The sequence below is a fragment of the Eschrichtius robustus genome, chromosome 3, assembly GCF_028021215.1.
Source record: "Eschrichtius robustus isolate mEscRob2 chromosome 3, mEscRob2.pri, whole genome shotgun sequence".
NCBI lineage: Eukaryota > Metazoa > Chordata > Mammalia > Artiodactyla > Eschrichtiidae > Eschrichtius > Eschrichtius robustus.
The window spans coordinates 107,928,118-107,945,456 of NC_090826.1; the positions used below are offsets into that span (position 1 = coordinate 107,928,118).

The 17,339-nt window shown below is 46.6% G+C and overlaps 2 protein-coding genes across 4 annotated transcripts; one reads left to right on the forward strand and one right to left on the reverse strand.

The window, feature by feature from the left end:
- Positions 1 to 432: 432 nt before the first annotated feature.
- ANKRD34A (ankyrin repeat domain 34A) lies at positions 433 to 5,490 on the reverse strand. 3 transcript variants are annotated; one of them, XM_068540666.1, is made up of 4 exons: positions 5,454 to 5,490; positions 4,543 to 4,591; positions 3,754 to 3,954; positions 433 to 2,826 (listed from the first exon to the last, which is right to left on the reverse strand). In XM_068540666.1, exon 4 carries the CDS (start codon positions 2,708 to 2,710, stop codon positions 1,220 to 1,222), a length of 1,491 nt encoding a protein of 496 aa, XP_068396767.1. In that variant the 5' UTR covers positions 2,711 to 2,826; positions 3,754 to 3,954; positions 4,543 to 4,591; positions 5,454 to 5,490; the 3' UTR covers positions 433 to 1,219. The 3 variants fall into 3 exon arrangements, with proteins under 3 accessions (XP_068396767.1, XP_068396765.1, XP_068396768.1); XM_068540664.1 differs by lacking the exons at positions 3,754 to 3,954; positions 4,543 to 4,591; positions 5,454 to 5,490 and adding an exon at positions 3,376 to 3,577; XM_068540667.1 differs by lacking the exons at positions 3,754 to 3,954; positions 4,543 to 4,591; positions 5,454 to 5,490 and adding an exon at positions 3,209 to 3,247.
- Positions 5,491 to 5,598: 108 nt separating this feature from the next.
- POLR3GL (RNA polymerase III subunit GL) lies at positions 5,599 to 15,251 on the forward strand. The gene is made up of 8 exons (XM_068540668.1): positions 5,599 to 5,678; positions 11,939 to 12,106; positions 12,447 to 12,576; positions 13,435 to 13,503; positions 13,842 to 13,898; positions 14,139 to 14,212; positions 14,337 to 14,450; positions 14,737 to 15,251. The coding sequence occupies exons 2-8, from the start codon at positions 11,981 to 11,983 to the stop codon at positions 14,821 to 14,823; spliced, it is 657 nt and encodes a 218-aa protein (XP_068396769.1). The 5' UTR covers positions 5,599 to 5,678; positions 11,939 to 11,980; the 3' UTR covers positions 14,824 to 15,251.
- Positions 15,252 to 17,339: the final 2,088 nt, after the last annotated feature.

Below are 17,339 nucleotides of genomic sequence, written 5' to 3' on the forward strand. Positions count from 1 at the left end.
AATGGATGAAATGCACCTGGTGAGATAAAAGTTAGGCCCCCAAGGAAAAACTGTGAGTGGTCAAGACATAGGAAGCTTGAAAGAGGGACAGTTAATCTATTGGGATATATCTGCTGATGGTGGAGGGAGGGATTCTTTGTAGGAATCTTAAGTTAAAGAATTTGAGGATGGACATAGGGGAGACTGAGGGAAATGAAAACCTATCAGATGGCTTAAAACCTTCAGGACATGGGACACTTGCCTTTTCTTCTACAACCACAGTTGGTCTCCTGGAAAGAAGGTGGCTGGAACCTCGAAGTATCCCCTAGATCATTATAGCTATAGTTAGCATCACCCTCCCTCCCTATTCCTCATTCCCCACACCCTCCACCCCCAGCAGAAGTGACAAAACAGAGACTTCTGAACACATTTATTTGATATGTCGAGTGGAGAGAGGAGTGATTTAGGGTTACTCCCCACTTCTACCTGTGGGGGTGTTCATAAGCTCAGACAGACAGAACAGCAGCTTTGAGCCCATGACCCACCTCCTGGAAAAATGAGACAACCTGTTGTATTGGTTGGGGGAACAGGATGGGAAGAAAAAGCAGGAAGCTGAGAAGTAAAGCTGAGAGCAGGAAGGGCAGCAGCAGAACTGAGGCTGGGGATTGCTGCAGGAAATTCCCAAGGAGAGTGAAGAAGATATCCTGAAAAGTGGTTAGGGCTGGAAGCAGGGTGTGAACAAGGAGCCAAGCCTGGAGAGACAAGCAAGACCTGCAGAATGGGGTGGGATATTCACGAAGAGGGTAGAGTGTCCAAAATCATGAGCGGGCTGTGTTGCAGGGCATACATGGAAAGCAAGGGATTACTATTGCAGGAGGTCAAAGAGATTGGAGACTACCCATAAGTAGGGGCTCCCTAACGCTTCTGAACAAATGCGAGTGAGCTTGGGACCCTTTTGAGGCCCTAGCACAAATGGTCCTGTGTGTGAGTAATTCCCATATGCATGTGAAGTGGCCAGGGCATGAGTGCATGTGTCTATATGACCAATAAATAAGAGTACTTACCCTTCCCTGCAAGTACAAGTACTGTGCTTGTAGACACATGTTTACCCATGTGTGCGTGCACCGAGCCCATGAGCACATGCAACAGACCCCTATGTCCGAGGTGTGTGTGTGTGAGCTGGTTCCTCCACCCTTCCCAAGGTCTTGATCCCCACCCTCCTTGGCTCCTCTCACTCCTCTCAGCGCCCAGGCTCCCCTGGCCCGCCTAGACTCTGGAAGCCCCCTAGCAGGCGGATCTGCTCAGTCTGCATGGAGTGGCGCCTCACCAACTTGCGCTTGGTCCTGGGAGAGCCTGGCGCCCCCGCCTGGGGAGGGGCGGGCAGCGAAGGCGCCCGACCTCCGGGTTGGGGGCGAATGTCAGGGATGGGAGGGTGGGGGCTGATATTGAGCGGGGGCAGGAAACCAGGCCGTGTTTGCGCGATGTGGTCCAGAAGCAACGTCCCCGAGCCCCTCCGCTCCAGCAACCCCGGACTCCGCCTCCGCCCGCTCAGCGGAGACACAGCCCCAGGCAGACTCTCCTGGGACTGGCGCGGGGAGGGAACAGAGCCGGCTGGAGTGAGGGTCAGCGGGGAGGCGCTGTATCTGCGGCGCTCCAGGGACGGGCGGCTGCACTCCGGCGAGTCGGGGCAAAGATTTCCGGGGATATCGAGCTCCACCGGCTCCATGCGGCTCAGTTTCTGCCTCAGCCCTGAAGGGGGACCAGGCTCCTGAGCTTCTGGCGCTGTGTTTCGGCGCGAGAGAGGACCCCCACCCGTCACTTTCTCCGCCCACGGGGGCGGGTCCTCTGGGCCTTCAGTGCTATGACGTCTGGAAAGACGCGGTCGACCTGTCAGGGTCAGGCCGTTGAATTCGGTGGTCAGGCGCTCAATCCCCGGCCTCCCTTCGGCAGGAGGGACCGGTTGAGGAGGGGCCACTAGGCCCCAAGGCTCGGAGTTGAGCCTTTTGAGTGGTTTCGGAGGATGACGGGGTGGTTTGGGGAGTGGCTCAGAAGGGGAGGGGTCATCGGGGGGCTTAGGAAGAGGGAATTCAAATACGTCCCGCTTCTCCTCTTCTTCCTGGGCGCGAGGGGATAACAATCCCTGTCCTCCTACTCCTGCAGTCTGCAGTTGGATTTCCGAAGGCGACGTGCAGACCCCCGGGCTAGGATGAGCGGGAGCGGGGTCCTCCACCCCCGGGGACGGTGGGGAATTGAGATACTGCCGGGTCTTCTTGGTGCCCGAGGGCGAGGTGTCGGTGGTGATGATGATGACCTCCGTGCCCTTGGCCTTACAGGCGTCCAGCAGCGTGGCAAGGGTCTCGCGATCCCCGCGGTCCAGGGCGTGGACAAGCGCCGAGGCGCCAGCGTGATCTCGGACTGAAGGGTCTGCGCCATGGGCAAGGAGCAGGGAGGCCACCGCTGCGCCCCCGCCGCCGGCGCAAGCGTGCATAAGCGCCGTGCGCCCTAGGCGATCTGCGATGTTGGGGTCCGCGCCTTGCTCCAGAAGGTAGCGTACCATGCGCGCCTTGTTCTGGGGGTCGTCGTAGCGGGCCCGACAGGCCGCCATTAGCGCAGTCTCCCCTTGGGCATCACCCTCATTCACGTAGGCGCCCCCCTCCAGAAGCAAACGGGCCAAGCGTAGCTTACCCTGACCCACAGCCCGAAGAAGAGCGTGGCCCTCGGTGTGCAGCATAGCTGCCGCTGGGGCGAAAGCACCGATGGAGCCGGGACTGGGACCTGCCGAGGATGGCTAGGGGAGTGGGGGTGGTGGCTGGCAGAGGCCCGAAGGCTCAGTGGCGAAGCCAATCCCTGCAAAAAAGAGAAAGATCTTATTTACTGATTCAGGCAGAGAAACTGAGGCACTGGTGGAAGGACCGGCGTGGGGCGGGGGAGACCTCCCCGGCACTGCACACAGTCCTTCTTCTAACTCCTGCCTTGAGCCGCCCCCATCCCCCCAGCGCATGCCTGAGGAGGTGGGAAGGGTGCACCCGCACTGAAGGACGAGCGCCAGTGCAAATGCGTACGTGCACGCGCAGGCATATCCGCACCGCCACCCTCACCCCACGGCTTATCAGACCTTTCCAGCATCCCCCTTTTCTTATCCGTACTTGGAATCCCCCTTCCTAGGATGCTGAACGCCACCCCCTGACACACATGCACCCATACGTTCACACACAGTCCCATTCCTAACCTCTTTTAGGTTGCCACAGCCCCACAAACTGAATGGGGGGAGGGAGGCAGCTTGCGTTTGGGACCTAAAACGGGTGGGGGGAGAATTGCGGGTTTCTTTTGCCCCTGCTACATTCCCCATCACTCCTTGCTCTTTCCCCTTCCCAGGTTGTGCACCCAAATAGATACCTGTAAGTCCGCAGAATCTCCTCCGGGCCAGGACTGAGGCCAGGGCCACGGGGCAGCTGGGGTGGCGGAGCCGGGTTCCTGGGGGCCCACATGGCGTGGGGGTGGGCACCCGGATTCCCTGGGTGTCAGTATCTGCGCCCGGGCACAGAATCCTGGTCCCTCCTCCCGGTGCGCCCCGGGCACAGCGCCGGCTCGGGAGGAGAGAAGCTGGGGGGGGGGGGGCGGAGCTCTGCCTCTCTATTTATAGCCTAGTCTCTGAGGGTGGGGGCGTCGGGCACCAAACCGTTACCCCACCCATGCACACATAAACCCTCAAAAGCTAGAGGCTCCAATCCTGACTTCCCTTGCTTAGCCGACCTCCCCTCAGTCACAACAAACCTAAGTGTTCCTTAGGAGACTCCTCCGCGACCCAGACTGGGACCATCCTAGTTCTTCCTTGAGCTTCAGCAGATCCCCATTCTCCGAGCTTGGTGTGTTGATGCGCACCTGTGCGCCAGATCTGACCTGCCACACACAGCACATGGCACACTGTGCAGAGGGGTGGAGAGAGGCGATGGCGATCCACAGCCGGAGTCCTTACTGTGCAGAGAGAGGCAAGAGTTGTGGCTGCCTTCTCGTAGTTTAAATGTCAGGGGGAGCTGGAGTCACACAGCGATACATCTTCATTCCACCTCCCCCAAAACGGAACATGTACCACAAATAAACTTGGACCTCATCTCCCTTGTACAGACCTCTTAGATAAGTATGAGGAGGTTGGATATCTGGGGTCATTTTTAGATACAGCAAGGGGCATTCCCAGTTGTCTCCTCTCCATATTCTTGGAGGGGTGGGAAGGAGAGAGATAGAAAAGGGGCAGAGAAGAGTGAACCTTGTAACACATCCTCTCTCATTGCATCTCTTTACTCTCAGTCTTGCTTAGACTCATTATTTTTCCATCTCACTTAAAGGTCTCTGTTTGAATCGCTCCTTAAAGTCTTCTTCTCCCTGTCTGTAGCAGTCGGTTTCTCTCACTGTCTGTCTCTGCCTCTCCTCACCATCTGCCCTGTCTCCATGGTTACCATAGCTTCCATCTGCATATTTTAGGAATGAGTTTGTGTCCAGCTGGAAGGCATCAGGGGGAGTGGGAGGGGGAGTGAGAAAAAAATCCTAAGGATTTGGAAAACTCACCTGAGGTAATTCAGAGGCTGGAGGCCACCAGATGCAAGATACAATGTTCCTGGAGAAGGGGGAGAGAGAAATATTTGCAGGGAAGCTACCCATTTTTACTAGCTGCCATTTATTGGAAACCAACCATGTGCCAAGTACTTTACATACATTATCTCCAATCCTCACAACAACACTATAAAGTAGGAATTATTTTCTTGTTATAGATGAAGAAACTGAGACGTAGTAAAGTTAAGCAAGTTCTCCAGAGCCTCACAGCTCTGTTTCTGTCCTATTCCAAAGACTTGGTGCTTGCCACTCCACCTACAGCCTTCCCAGTCCAGAGGCTTCACTCCCAGGGCCATTTTCTCTGATGTCTGGGTTATTGTTCTTGACTAACTCCTATATCTACTCCTTAGTTCTTGACTAACTTCTATCTCTACTCTAAACTCTTTCCCTCTGCTTGTTTTTTGCGAAAGTGGGACTCCTCCTCCCACCGTGCCCCCTTTTACCAAGGGCTAGGAGGAGCTGGAAGGCAGTGGGAAATGCAGGAAACACTGGATTCCTTCCCTGTCTCCTCAACTCTGGTTATCTGATTCCTAATCCTTCCTTTCCCAAACCCTCTTTCCATCTTCTCACGGACATGGCAGCAACCCACAGGAAAATATTTTTCTAGAAAAGAAATAGTCATTGGTGGTGCTGGAGGGAGGCAGTGCAGGATCGAAGGGAAGGTTGGAGTAACGGAGGAGAGGCCCAGTGCGAAGACAGAATCACAAAAAGAACGGCCCCTAAGAAGCAGGTTTCACAGAGGTTCATTTCTCTGTGGAAGCTCCCTCAACAGAGTCCCTCGGTGAGATGTGAGAGTCAGGTTCCCTCTGTGAGCTGTCGCTAGCCAGGGGGATCCTCCATCTGAGATGAGGTGTGAAATGACTGACCCCTGGTTGATTCTGCAACTCCATCTCTCTCCTTACCCGGCTTCTCTAGCCTGAGTTCCGGCGAACTCTCTCCCTCCCTCCCCTCCTCGGCTTCTCCAAGATTGGCCGGGAGAACTCACCAATGGGGAGCTCTGGGAGGCGGACCTAGAACGCCAACAGCTTGAGGAAGACCAGCAAATTTCAAGTTGGCTGCGGCGTGTTTTCCGCGTGGGGGAGGGGCAGCAGGTAAGGCCCCGACTTGGTGGCTCTGACCTGGTTCCGTTCCACACCTTCCGAACTAGTTCACCAGGGCCAAGCTGCTAGATAGATAGACAACGCTTTCCGGCAGCCTGTTGGATCACCCCCCTTCTAGTTGCCTACCCTTTTCCTCTGGGCTCCCATTGCTCTGTTGATTGTATACCAGAGAACCGTAGTTTTCTTTCGCGCAAAGGGGAGATATATTAAAGGAGAAAGTGAAAGACTCACTCTGGTACCTCTGACTCTTTGCTATGGCGTCAGCTTCCCCTAAATCTATTACTATTAAGAGCCTGATAAACTCCTGTTATCTATCAAGACTCTGATGAAATGTTACTTTTACCTGTAGCTTTCCTGGATCACCTTTTTTTGCAGAATTAATTGTTCCCCAGTCTGACGATAACATTTTAGGCATACCTCTGTTGGAGCACTTAGTGCTCAATCCCTCTTTAATGTTTCTGTTCTTTTTAGAATATAAGGTTTTGTAGGGCAGGTTCTAATATTTAATACACAGTGCCCAATAAAGGTTAATTGGATGGAATTGATTGGGGAGGAAGAATTTAAACTCCTGATGTAATTAGGGAAAAATTAATAAAAGATAAAACAAAATACAATACAGTATATAATTATGACCTCTTAAATTAGTGGTTCATAATATAATTGCTCCCACAGTCCAGAGAAGGGAGAAAGCTAAGAGGACTGGGATGGTGAGGGGAGGCTTTAGGAATCACAAAGTCTTAAGTTTGGAACAGACCTTAGAAATCATGTATTCATTCATTCATTCATTTTTAAGCAAATATTTATTGAGCATCTACTATATGCCAGACATAATGCTAGACAATGGGGATCATAGTGAATCCTCTACTTTAGATATGCATCCTTCCTTTGATAAACCATATTTAGTAAATGGTTATCCAGCTTCAGTTTAAACTTCTTAGTAAGAGAACTTCCTATCTCACTTTGTTCTTCAATCAATATCTAACAAATAAAACAAATACGTGGCTCAACAAAATGCATTCCACATTTCCACTGTAAAAGAGGAAGAGCTGTCCTAGTGGTAACATTCTTAAAGATAAAGAAAATCATCCCTTTTGTTTTCTGATTATAGAAGTAATATACATTTATCCTAGAAAACTTGGAAATACATAAAGATATAAAATATCTATTATTTCATGACCGTGATATAGTGTTATTATTTTAATATGTATCCTTTCAATTTACCTTCTGCTTGTATACATATGTATACATCTGTGTGTTTGTGTATATATTACACACATAGGGCCATACAACAAATACAACTTTATATCATGCTTCCCCCACTTTACATTATATTGTGAACATTTTTCTGCCTTTAAATATTATTTGAAATAATTATTATGTCTACATAATAGTCTAAGATGGATGTTTGATTTTTTTTTTTAACCATTTATTTTTTTGTTGGACCATTTAGGTTATTTCAGAATTTGTGCTACCATGGATAGCTCTTTGATAAACATGCTTTTACTTATATCTCTGACTATATATCTGATGATTTCTTTAGGATAAGTGTTTAAAGTGGGATTACTGGGTTGAGGATATGAACTTTTAAAAGGCTGTAGATTCAAGTGGTCAAATTGCTCCCCCAAAAGACTGTGTTCATAGTCCTTCCAGTAAGGTATGAGAGTGTCCATCTCAAAAAAACCCATGGCAGCCTGATTATTTTTTAAATCTTTGTCAATTTGATAGGTAAAGAATGGTTTTATTGGCTATTCTTTTCTTAATTGCCTATTTGCACATTTATTCTATTCATGTTCTTTGCACATTTATTCTGTTGGGATGATTTTTTTTTTCGTTTGGATTTCCATGAATTCTAATATGAGTGTTAACTCCTTGTCTTATTTATTACAAATATAGCAAACTGTAAACATTAGAGTGCTCCAGGCCTCAGTCCCTGGATCTCTTCTTTTCTCTCTTCACATCCACTCCTTTAGGAATCTCACCCAGTCTCATGGCTTGAAACATTTGTATGAGAACGCCACTAGAATGTAAGCTCCATTTAAACTCCATGGGTGCAGGAGTTTTTTGTCCATTTTGCTCACTGATACATCCCTAGCACTTAGAACAGTGCCTGGCACTTAATAAGAACTCAGTTAAGTATTCACTGAATGAATTTAGATGGTTTTTTAATTATTATTATTCCCATTTTACAGATAAGGAAACAGGTTTACAGTTATTAAATAAATTGCTGAAGGTTGTATAGCTAGAAAATGGCTGAACTGGGATTCAAATCCATGTTCTTAACCACTGCATGTACTGCCTTTCTTAAATTTGTTGTAACTGTTTTTCTGTATGTTCTGTTGAAACCTGATTCATAGTAACTTCTACCACATCACACAGTTATGGTTAATTGGGAATGAGTGTAATGTATATAAGATGTTGTTGTTTGCAGGGGAAGGAGAGTACAGGGGTAAACACTAGGGAGGGTTGATGTTTATGGAGGAGCAGTCTGGGACCAGGTTATGGGAAACCTTAAACATCTTCAAGAATCTAGACTCAATCACAATCTTAAATAGAAGAGACTCATTGTAGATTCCTGAGCTGAGTGGGGTACAGATAGTTTACAGTTTCCCAACCACCAGTTTAGTGCCTTAATTAACTAAAATTTTGACTTCTTTTTACCCCACATCCTTGAGGGTCACTTGGTTAGTATGTGGAAATGGAGTTAGATTTGTCTAACCTCAAAGCTCATGGCTTTTTCTTAACTCCTCACTGCTTTGCAATCAAAACAGCTCCTGTCTCCACTGCTAGAACTGTATCTATCAGGTGGAAAGACACCTAAGCCGGCTAGTTAGTGTCTTTTCCCTTGAAAGGGCCTGAAGACATGGTGGCAAATTCTTACTACTTCTCTAGTGTCCGTAAGACATCCTCTCTCCTCTAATGTGTTCTTTAAGTCAGATCACAGTTTAATCTACTAACTAACAGCCATCTTTTCCTGACATTTTTCTTGGCGCTTGGACTTGAAACTTTCCAAATTCCTCAGGCACACATTTTCCCACCTCTCCTTCCTGTTACATATTGTTAATCTCATCTACTATGATGTTTTACTATATTTTTAATTTTTTTAATGAATATTTTTCTCTTATTACAAAAGCAGCACCTATTCAGTACAGAAAAAAAACCCCATAAAATACACATCATCAAAAAAAACCAAAAACCCATCACCTCCGATTAACCAATGTTAATTTTTGTTGTATATCCTTCAAGAACAACTTTTTAATTCATATCTGGGTGGGTGTATGTGTTTGACAAAATAGATTACCTTGTACATATTTTAAAATCTTTTTTCCCCCTAACTAATCTTTAGTGGAGTGCATTTTGTTGAGCCATGTATTTCTTGTTTTATTTGTTGGGTATTGATTGAAGAACAAATATCCAAAAATGGAATGACCTGCAAAGTGAGAGAGGGGGTTCTCTTACTAAAAAGTTTAAATTGAAGGTGGATAACAATTTACTAAATATGGTTTACCAAAGGAAGGATGCAGGTCTAAAGTAGAGGATTCAATATGATCCCCATTGTCTAGCGTTACGTCTGGCATATGGTAGATGCTCAATAAATATTTATTGAAAGAATGAATGAATGAATACATGATATCTAAGGTCTGTTCCAAACTTGAGACCTTGTGATTCCTAAAGCCTCCCCTCACCATCCCAGTCCTCTTAGCTTTCCGTGGGAGGAATTATATTATGAATCACTAATTTAAGAGATCATAATTCTATACTATATTGTCTCTTATTGTTCCATAGCTAACATATTGTTAGTATGTACCCTTAATATGATGTGATGAAAATGGCTCTTTATCTCTGTGATCTTCCTCCCCGAAACACACAACCCCAGTCTAATCAAGAGAAGAACGTCAGAAAAATTCAAACAGAGGAACATCCTATAATACACCTAACCAGTACTCCTTAAAACTGTCAGGGTACTGAAAGACAAGGAATGTCTGAGAAACTGTGAATTTTGAATTGCTACTCAAGTTTCTTTCTTTTTTTTATTAAGAAAATTTATTTCTTAAAACAGTTTTAGATTTACAGAAAAACTGAGCAGATAGTACCAAAAGTTTCCATATGCCCTGGCACCAGTTTCCCTTATTATTAATGTCATATATTAATATGGTATATTTCTTACGATTAATGAACAAATATTGATACATTATAATAATTCAAGGTCCATACTTGATTTGGAGTTCCTTACCTAATTAGTTTTACCTAATGCTCTTTTTCTGTTCCAGGATCCCATCCAGGATACCACATTACATTTAGTTATCATGGCCCTATTATGTATTGAATATGTCTGTACATACATATACTTACATGCACAAACATATATGTATATGTATGTATACATACATATACTTACATGCACAAACATATATGTATATGTATGTATACATACATAAATGAAATTGAAAGGATACATGCAAATACTAATAATGATTATTACTACATCACGGTCATGAAATAATAGGTATTTTTATATATACCTTTGTGTTTTTCCAAGTTTTCTAGAATAAATATATACTACTTCTATAATTAGAAAACAAAAGGAATGGTTTTCTTTGTTTTTATGAAGGCCACCACTAGGACAGCTCTCTCTCTTTTACAGTGGAAGTGTGAACTTTCCTTGTTTTTGATGACCTTGACAGTTTTGAAGAGTACTGGTCAGGTATATTATAGGATGCTCCTCTGTTGGAATTTGTTGGCTTTTTTCTCCTGAGTAGACTGGGGTTATCAGTTTGGGGGAAGAGGATATCACATCATATTAAGGGTACATAGTAACAATATGATTTAATTTTGTTCATGTTGAAACCTTGGTCATCTGACTGAAGTAAAGCTTGTCCAGTTTCTACACTGTAAAGTTCCTCCCCCCACCTTTCCAAAATTGTTTTGGACAAAATTTCCTATACACAGGCCATACTTAAGGAGTGGGGAATTACACTCTACCTTTTTAGGGTGGAATCTACATAATTTATTTGGAATTCTGCATGAGAAATTTGTTTTTTCTCTACCATGTATTAATTTGTTCAAATGTTTATTTATATCAGTATGGTCTCTTGGATATTTATTTTATACTTTGGTGTTATAATCCAATACTACTTTACTTTATTGCTCAAATTGTTCAGGCTTTGGCCATTGGGAGCTCTTTCAGTCGACTCTTATGCCCCTTTGACACAGCCCCATCAATGTGTGTGTTGTTTTTTTGAGCACTTTCTTACTTTCTGGCACTACAAGATGCTTCAGTCTCATCTTGTATATTTCCTGCCCCAGTCCTAGAATCGGCCATTTCTCCAAGAAGCCCTGATTCCTTTTATTGGAAAATCGTATTAGGAGCCAAGATCTGGGTGCTAGGTGTCTTCCCTGCTACTGGGATTTTGTTTCCTTCAAGGTTCATTTTCATTTGATGACTTTCTTTATCCCCCATGCTATCTGACTGGCTTCTCAAAAATGATGACAAGAGGCAAAGTTCAGTTACGGTAGCAGGAGGAGCTTTCAGTTCATCACAGTTGATCACAGTGCAATGGGCTGCCTTGGAGGAAAATGGACACCCTCTCTTTAGGAAAATGCCACCAGAAGCTGAATGACCAACAACTTACAGAGGGTAGTACTGTAGTGGGAGGGTGTTTGGGCTAGAAGACTCCATGGGTCCTTCCAATTCTAAGATTCTGTGTTTCCAGGTTATGTTTAAAAAGATCAACTTGATTGTAATGGCTCTTGTCACATACACCCCCACCTCCAATCAAATGGCAGTGAGACTGATGACTCATTCCTGTTCCCTCCCAGTGTCTGGCACACTACCTTTTTCATGGTAGCTGCTTAATAAACGTTTTGCTGAAATGCATTGCATTAGATTGAGTTTGGGCCTGGTTGGGTTTGGAAAGTGAGGGAGAGAAAGAATTCAAAGATCATATGTAGATATGCAGATGATGATAAGCATCAAATTAACTTAGGGGCGTAGGAAAGTTTTATCCCAGGGTCTAGTCACCTTCCTCTTTGTGCTACAGTTCCCCCATATTGCAATTATCTGTCCTCTTGGAACCATGTCTCATCCATATTTTATATTTTTAGAAATACCTTGCTTGGCACTATGCCTTCTCAAAATTTGTTGAATTAAACTGGCTTTTCAGGTCTCTGGGAGAAAAGATTGAGTGTCTTGTACCTCCCTGGCTTCCTGTCCGTTCTACTGTACTTTTTCTCTTTGTTTTTGTCTTTATCAGGTTTTTCCTATTGGATGTCTGAATCCCCAGGCCGCCTCCATCATGGCCAGCCGGGGTGGGGGCCGGGGTCGTGGCCGTGGCCAGTTGACCTTCAGCATGGAGGCTGTGGGCATTGGGAAGGGGGATGCTTTGCCCCCACCCACTCTGCAGCCTTCTCCACTCTTCCCTGTGAGTGTCTCCCCTCCTTTCCCAAGACTCCCATATGCCCCTGGCTGACTGTGTATGATCCTGGATTCCTCCTGAGCCATCATAAAATCATCCTCATCTTGCCCCTCCCTGTCTGTATACTCCCAACTTATATGGGATGTTTTCCAGACAAGGAAGTGTCTACCCTCACTTTTTATGTTTTCAGCTCCCCAGCTTTCAAAATGCTGTGTTGCTCCGCCCATTTGCCTTGGTCCTCTGCTCAGTGGGAGCATTGGATTGAATTGTGGGGAGAGGAGAGGCCCTCCCAGATTTGTACTCCAGCATTTTCTCCCTGAATTGACCATTGCCTCTGCCTCCTTAGCCCTTGGAGTTCCGCCCAGTGCCTCTGCCCTCAGGAGAGGAAGGGGAATATGTCCTGGCACTGAAGCAGGAGCTTCGAGGGGCCATGAGGCAGCTCCCCTACTTCATCCGGCCTGCTGTCCCCAAGAGAGGTCAGTTGGAATGCTAGTATCATGTTCTGAGTGCCTTCCATGAGTAGTGCCCTATACTTAGCACCGCTGGGGCCCAGAGAGGCCAGAAGAGGCACAGAAAGCTCACTGCCTAACTGGGGAGATCACAGTAATTACCCCTGCATTTGAAGTGCATTATGGTATCCATGGTTTGTTTTGAGTCTCACAATAGTCTTGGAAAGTAGGAGGTTAAGTATTAAGATGCCCATTTTACAGATATAAATGGGGAGATGTATTAAAATTTTTAACAATCTGGATATTGCAGGTACCAACCAATCAGAAGGACTTGAGAAGGGGTCTCTGAGAAGCTCTGTAATTAAAATATTACCCCTTTGGTTTGTGGATCATGGAGAGGTCAGGGAGCCAGGAGGGACTGGAGAACAGGGTGTAGTTGGGAGGTCTGGGATAGTGGATATTTACCAACTGGTGTGGAAGTACAGTATTTCAATGTATTGACAACCAGTGCTTTCCTACTAAGCCCTAGAAGCTAAAGTTCAGAGAGATGAAACACTTGCCTAAGTTAGTCCCATTAACAGGGAGTAAAGGGAACACTGAAACCCTCGTTTCTTGCTCTAGTATACTTTCCACTGTACCACACTACCAGTCAATATAGCCATGCCTTTGCATTAAGGGAGATAACAAAAACATTGTAATTCGAGGTGGCAAAAGGACAGGTTAGAAGAGTGTTGAAGGTCCTCATGGAAGCTGACCCCCTGGGCTCTGGGTCTGGGGTGAGGAAAAAGACAATTTCTGAGTTTTGAGAGGGCTGGACCTCAGGAAGAACCCTGTTCTAGGGCTCTGAAAGGATAAAACTTTGACCCTTGACCTCTGATCCCTCAGATGTGGAGCGTTACTCAGACAAATATCAGATGTCAGGGCCGATTGACAACGCCATAGATTGGAACCCTGGTAGGTGATGGGCCCTTTCATTGACCTCCCTTCTTTCAAATGCTTGAGATGCCTCAAGCCACAAGCCACCACCCTATCCACCCTCCTCTGTCTCCACCTTCACCCTATTCAGGAGCCTTAGATGTGCTCCAAAACACTCTCAGACTCTACCTAAAAGCCTATTAAATGGCCCCCACTCTGGAGGCATCCAAGCCACAGTTTTGTTCCAAGCAACTTTGACCCAGCCCCTTCCTTCCTCACCCTTAACCCTGATCCTTACCTGTCCTTTAAAAGAGTCATCATTCATAGGACACCCCAGGGCAGAGTCTTGCTGACTTCTACATTCCTGCTATTCCTAGATTGGCGACGTCTACCCCGGGAGCTAAAGATCCGAGTGCGGAAGCTACAGAAGGAGAGTGAGTGTATCTGGAAAAAAGAGGGAAAAGAAAGGTTTCCTTCATCAGCTGTAGGGCCAAGGCTGCTGGTGGTCTTGCCTGCCCTCCCAATTCCTGCCTACCCAGTCTACCCAGTATTGTTGCTGGGTGCCATGATGGCCACATGAGGGCAGCAGAGTGACATGGTCTATGCAAGAGGGTGGGGTAGAAAGCTATCTAGGAAGTTTGCTCTGATGGTTCACCTTTTGATCCTCTCACCAGGGACCACCATTCTACTCCCCAAGAGGCCCCCTAAGACCACAGAAGATAAGGAGGAAACAATACAGAAACTAGAGGTAAGGAAGAAATGCGCATAGAGACCACCTGGGCCCCAGATTCATTCCTCCCCTTTGGCCCATGTGTGCCTCAATTTTTCCCTTCTGCGAGCTGAGTTTCTCTTCCTGTTCATCCTCACATAAGACCCTGGAGAAGAAGGAAGAAGAAGTGACTTCAGAGGAAGATGAGGAGAAAGAAGAAGAAGAAGAGAAGGAAGAGGAAGAAGAAGAGGAGTATGATGAAGAAGAGCATGAAGAGGTGAAGGGGACCTCCTTTCATTGTCAGGCCCCCTTTCTTCCACTCATAAGCTCTGGGATCTCAACTTCAGAAGGCTGGAGGGCCAAAGGAGATAGTGCCTCCAAAGGACAGCGTCCTCCACTTTACCTGTCCCTAGGCTCTTCTCAAGAGTGAACTACAGCTTGAATGCAGAGTGAACTATAGGCCTGGAATGCTGTGATTGGGAGGGGAGGGGACTGGTACACAGGGAGGAAAGAGAATGCTGAAAGCATGCCGACATACCTTTCTTCCTTTCTTTCTATTTCAGGAAACTGATTACATCATGTCATATTTTGACAATGGAGAGGACTTTGGGGGTGACAGTGATGACAATATGGATGAGGCTATATACTGAAGAAGGACTCTAAACAATACCCTGGACATTCATATCTTTCTTGATTTGGGACACAGCGAGTAACTGTCCCCTATTATTTGGTTTTGTGGACAAGCAAATCATTTGCTCAGAATCCACATAATCTGTTTGGTCCCTGGAGATAGGAATAGAGAGTGACAACAGATAGCTCTCTTTTCTACCCTTCCCCTCCCTCTCTCCTGTGGTATTGTATCACCTCTGATATCTTGGGGAAAGGACAGAGGACCAATGTCTTAATTGTATGAAAGGGAGAAAGGAGGGTCAAAAGAAGGCCTGGAGTCATTAGAGCTGAGCCAGCTGTGCACATGCCCCTACCCATTTATAGTTCTTTGTGGAGATAATTGGGGGTGCGAGCAGTTAGGAGGAATATGGCCAGTTTTATATTTTTAAATAAAATGTTTTTATCTGTCTCTTTGTCCAGAGTGAAACCTAGTGGGAGAGGGCTGGAGGAATGAAGGGGATGCCTAGTAAGCCATTCTTCTCTCCTCACCTGTTAAGAGTCCAGTGTGACACACTGGGGGTTACAGCCTTCCTGTCCTTTGCCCCTTCCCTCCTACCCCCATGGTGGGACACCTAATCCCCATCTAGCTCTGCCAAGGCACATTCAGGAGCTCATCTGCAGGGCTGCGCAGAGAGAGTTGTATACAGCCCACGCCCTGAAGACCAGCTGGCTTCTGGGCTTCTGGTCCTCAGGCAGTGGGGACGACATGATTCATGTGTGTTCACATGTGTTCACAGGGGCGCAGGCCCTCACTTTCCCACGCTTGACCTTGATCTTGTCCTTGTTTACAAGGAATGATTACAGCTATTTTTGTGGGGAGAGTCAAGAAAGCCAGGTGTGGGGAGGGAGTAGGGGGGAAGTGCGGATTCTTCTTCAGCACACTCGCCCTCTTCCAAGCCCTGGAGACCCCACTTTGAAAGGTGTGTCTGTGAAGCAGGAGCCCCCTAAATATCCTATTCTCCACTTCCGGAAGCTGCTGTGTGGCTGAGTTGCAGTTTCCCTTCTGTGGAATTTAGTTAGCCTTTCTCTCACTCCCTTCTTGTGGGGAGGGGGAGGGGGTAGGCAGTGTTGCTTTACAGGAAGTAAGGAGGGTGCGGAGGAAGGGGGTGACTTAGGGACACTCAGCTCTGAGAGGTGCTTTCTCACCCACACAGTTCTCCCTTGGGTGAGGTCACTTCCCTGGGCTCTGATTGGCTTCCGAGGAAGCCCTAGATGTACTGATTGGTTCCAGCCACTTGACATGCAACAGTCACGGGCGAGCTGCGTGTCCAGAATAGGGACTGGATAAGGAGGCAGGCACAGATAGCTGGATGCTGTCATAGCGACCTTAGTAAACATTTGAAAGCCATAAAGATGGGATGCAGGAGAATCTTCAAGAAATTCCCCAGCCACATTCAGGTAGGCAGACTGAATTCCCTGTGGCATCAAGTGATAGAGACTGGCAATCTAATGTTAGATACTTCTGACCCAATTCTAAAGAATGAATAGGGGCTGTGACTGCATTGAGGGAAAGCACCTTAAAAGCCTGGTTTGGGTGTGGTAGTAAGTGTTAAGGTAGAAGGAGCCAAGAGAAAAGAGAAGGAAACAAGAATAGAAATAGAACATTCCAGAGTTATTGAGCAATTTGGATGATTGATGTGCTTCCTTTTCTAGTTCTCTGAGGTATTGTGTGAGTGGAGTAGGGGGAGGGGCCAGGGGACCTGTCACTGGGGTTTCCCATAGTCACACTGTAACCTGTGATTATGGCTAGGGAGAAATTAGCAGTAAACAAAAATAAAAGACCCTGGAAAATCTCCTTTTACCTTTCTCCCCTGCATATACACACATACCAGACCTAATCTGGTTAACTATGTTTGTGTCTATGTTGGGGGCACAATTGACCTCCTAAATCCCACCTAATGCCAGCATGTGTACTTAAAAGAGTGGGAACAAAGAAGATTCTAGACAAGAGACAGTAGCGGAGAACTGAACACACCCCTGCCCCTGCCTCTATACACACACATCCTTTTCCCATGAAACAGGGGAAGGATAAAGGTTAGAGTGGCCTCTTGGGATCAGTTGTACTTCCTCAAAGACAAAGTGTCAGAGAGATCAGACCATTCTTGGACTCTTTCCTATCTGGCCTCCTGCCCTTCCTGGCAGGTGACCTTGCTGAACAAAGCCAGAGACAGGGGACCCAGCAGCTTCCCCAGATTCCGGAACAGTTCCAGGAATGAGCTAGACTGTTTCCATTGACCTTTCCCCTACTTTCCATAGGTTCTCTTGGGCAGGCTGAGGCGGAAGCCTAAGACTCAGTAAATAGAGTCAGGGCTGCTAGACCTCTGGAGGACCACCTGAGAGGGTAGAGGTCCAGGCACTACTTGCAAACATTTAGAGAGGCCCCACGCGGTTCTTGCTCAGCCCTGTACTGCGTGCCTGCTTATGTTGAACAGATTGCTCCCATGCCCACAGCCTAGGCTGCTCTGGCCCCAGGCAGGGTAGGTTCTCAGTCAAGAAT

What these genes read in the sequence shown, in the direction of transcription:
- ANKRD34A (XM_068540666.1), bottom strand. Translation starts at nt 2,710, where the DNA reads ATGCTGCACACCGAGGGCCACGCTCTTCTTCGGGCTGTGGGTCAGGGT.
- POLR3GL (XM_068540668.1), top strand. Translation starts at nt 11,981, where the DNA reads ATGGCCAGCCGGGGTGGGGGCCGGGGTCGTGGCCGTGGCCAGTTGACC. An exon ending in GCCTGCTGTCCCCAAGAGAG is followed by an intron (nt 12,577 to 13,434) that starts GTCAGTTGGAAT and finishes CTGATCCCTCAG; the next exon opens with ATGTGGAGCGTTACTCAGAC. An exon ending in ATGAAGAAGAGCATGAAGAG is followed by an intron (nt 14,451 to 14,736) that starts GTGAAGGGGACC and finishes TTTCTATTTCAG; the next exon opens with GAAACTGATTACATCATGTC.